General features: G+C 36.6%; 1 protein-coding gene across 1 annotated transcript in view; it reads left to right on the forward strand.

Annotated features, from left to right (window-relative positions):
- Positions 1–2,983, forward strand: part of TACR3 (tachykinin receptor 3) — a 77,260-nt gene that overhangs the window by 38,861 nt on the left and 35,416 nt on the right. The window contains exon 5 of the mRNA XM_012655090.1: positions 1,062–1,212. Within this exon, the coding sequence (XP_012510544.1) occupies positions 1,062–1,212 (151 nt within the window). The remainder of the gene's footprint in view (positions 1–1,061; positions 1,213–2,983) is intronic.

The raw sequence follows: 2,983 nt of genomic DNA on the forward strand, positions 1-2,983 counted from the left end.
AAAATATAAAATGGTGCAAATAATGGTCATATTTTAAAGCAGTCATTTTTGTCTAACTACCCAGAGTCCATATTTTTTAGGAAAAATGTAAGGAAACACTTATTTTAGAAAAATTAAGCAGTCGTTATTAAATTGAGTACTGTATTCTATCCATTATTAGTAGTAAATCTTAGTTGTATGATAGTTGTCATCCTCAAATTATTTGTTGACCAAACTACTTCCCATCGACTTTACATCCATACTTAGTAAGCTACCAGGAAACAGGGAGGAAAAGAGGTTTAAGATTCACTTTACAAAAAAACACCACTGTTGGGAAGACCAGTATAAGAAACTAACATTTTAAAGCCTTCCTGAAACAGCGGCATCCACACACCAGTTTGTAAAATTCTATTTGGGCTATTACATTATGAGTTACCCTCCTGTCCCTTTCTAATTGCAGTCTTATAATTTTGATTGAAAGCTACGAAACCCTAGAATTTAATTTGATAATTTAAAGTAACATGCCTCTGCTGTGATTAATAGTTCCACACATTTTTTACTCAGTTAATGATGCCACGTAATACACGGGGACTTTGCAGAGATGCATGTGAATGTCTTTACTTGATTCTATAAAATCACATTCAAGTAACTTGTGGATCCAATATGGCTCAGAGCATCTACTGCGTTTTTTCCCATTCGGATGAAGAACAATTTATTTCAAATACATCTGACATCGCAGGGACGTGTAGAAGAGTCCTACACAGGAGACGATACGTGCCCTTCATCGGTTTGCTCTGCCTCTCCCTCTAGGCCAGGAGAACACGCGTGGTTTAAATGCCCACCGCAGCTGAGCCGTTGTGTTCACACACAAAGTAAAGATTAGCAAGGACCAACTGGCAGCATCTGAAACATGACTCTGGGTGACAACAGCAGGATACACAGATGGATTTGCGAATTAAGGGCCTAGAGATAACGTGTGAATAGTCTTCGGCTGTTTTCATCATGGTTTAAAGCTGACATTCAAAGCCCCACGTCTATCCGTCCGGCAGGTGCTTCAGCGAGTGTTCTTCTCGTTCTCCCAGGTACCATGTCGTGGTCATCGTACTGGTGTACTGCTTCCCGTTGCTCATCATGGGCATCACATACACCATTGTTGGAGTCACTCTCTGGGGAGGAGAAATCCCGGGAGACACCTGTGACAAGTATCACGAGCAGCTCAAAGCCAAGAGAAAGGTACTGTCCGTGGGCTCCTCCTGGCCTTTGCGTAGAGAGGGAAACAGCCTGGCCGTGGCGTTTTCACATAACATGATTTAATCTTCTACTCCTACTTTTAAATGTCTTCTTCGTTTTCAAATTCTTTTCTTTTACTTTTTTTCTTCTATAAGCCACCGTCCATATACCATATCAGTGTCAATCTGTGATGAAAAACTTACTTGCGTACAGGAGGGCTTGTGTTTGATCACCTTTCGCAGAATATTCTCAACTACTCTGCCTGAAATTGCTGAAATTTCACTTTAGCTGGAACTCCAGTTGACCGTGCTTTTGCAACTCTAGCTATCTTTGTCCTTTATTAAACAGAATGACTCTAACATACTCCTTAGTCTGCCCAAAGCATCTTTTATCCTAGGAATGACATCTCTCCTAGAAAGCGCTATTTTTCCTTAATATGCATAGATCCTTCTTCCATCCCCTCCTGCTCTCTCTCTCCCCTCTTCCCTCTCTCTCTCCTCCTCTCTCCTTCTGTTCTTCCCTCTGATAAACTATCATGTATATCTGATGAAAAAACAAGAATTATATTAATGCTCTTCTACAACTTATTGGGTGACATGAAAAAGACTATTTCTGACTAATTTATATTGAATAAAAAACTCTAAAAATATTATACTGACATTTTGCTAGAATGATTTTTATTATGATTTTTTTCTAATTACCATTATGTGACTCAATGAGTGAGATTGTTCATGAATTCGTGGAGTTAAAAGGAATCTTATTTCAACCTATTCTCTCCAGCTGATGGGTGCCCAATGCATCTTGGAGTGGTTTTTCCAAGGAAAAGTGAGCCCTACTGATTATGTTAATCATTACTATTCATTTATGACCATTTTATTTATATGTAGAACTACTACCAACCAAATGGACAGTTCCTTTAAAAATAATTCAGTCTTAGAACCACTTAACTACAAGCATTCACTTAACCATGATTAATCAGGTTTAAAAACAAAATGTAGAAAATGGATTCCATATTAACTGTGTTTTTTCTCTGATATTGACAAATAACGGTAGACAAAACTTATGTCTGGTTAATGTTTATCATGATCTCTACTATTTGAAAACAAAACATGATCTTTTCCACATCACTTTATAATTTGGGGCTATGTACAAATATGTCTGAAGTGTATACATAATTTCACTTTATTTCTCTTTCAAAAAACCTAAGACACATTAAAAACGATGTGCACAAACAGCCAAACTATGCCTTTAGCACCTAAAACTGAACCCTAAAATGAGGAGAACTTCCATACATGGTCATCTTTACGAAACAGTCTCTATCTCCCCTATTTTGAACAACTTTCTCATATTGCAAGACACTCTCTCCCTGAGATAATTTCTTATACCTGTGTTTTGGATAGCATCTCACTAAATAACTGATGTGATGTTCAACATATTTCAGAATAATTTCTGTCTTTTTATTACCTAGTTTCCTGTCTTTTTTTTCTTTCTTATTGGCTTAGTTATCTTTTTTTTTTTTTTTTACATTTTCCCTGTTCACTGCTAGACACATTAAAATAAGCCCAGTAATTGTAGATATTGTAGATTATAGTTCTTTATGCTTCATATACATGGGATGTTTTTCTAGGAAGAAATAAAAATTTAATCTGAGTGCTCCTTTTATTTTTTAATATAGAGTTTCAGAGGGAACAAAGCGAGAGGGATTTTTTTTTTTTACTTTGCTGCTGTATGGTGAGAGTAAGGCATAAATATTCCCTTTTGATTTCATTACTGT

Source organism: Propithecus coquereli, unplaced genomic scaffold (genome assembly GCF_000956105.1).
Source record: "Propithecus coquereli isolate 6110/MARCELLA unplaced genomic scaffold, Pcoq_1.0 Scaffold46, whole genome shotgun sequence".
NCBI classification, from domain to species: domain Eukaryota; kingdom Metazoa; phylum Chordata; class Mammalia; order Primates; family Indriidae; genus Propithecus; species Propithecus coquereli.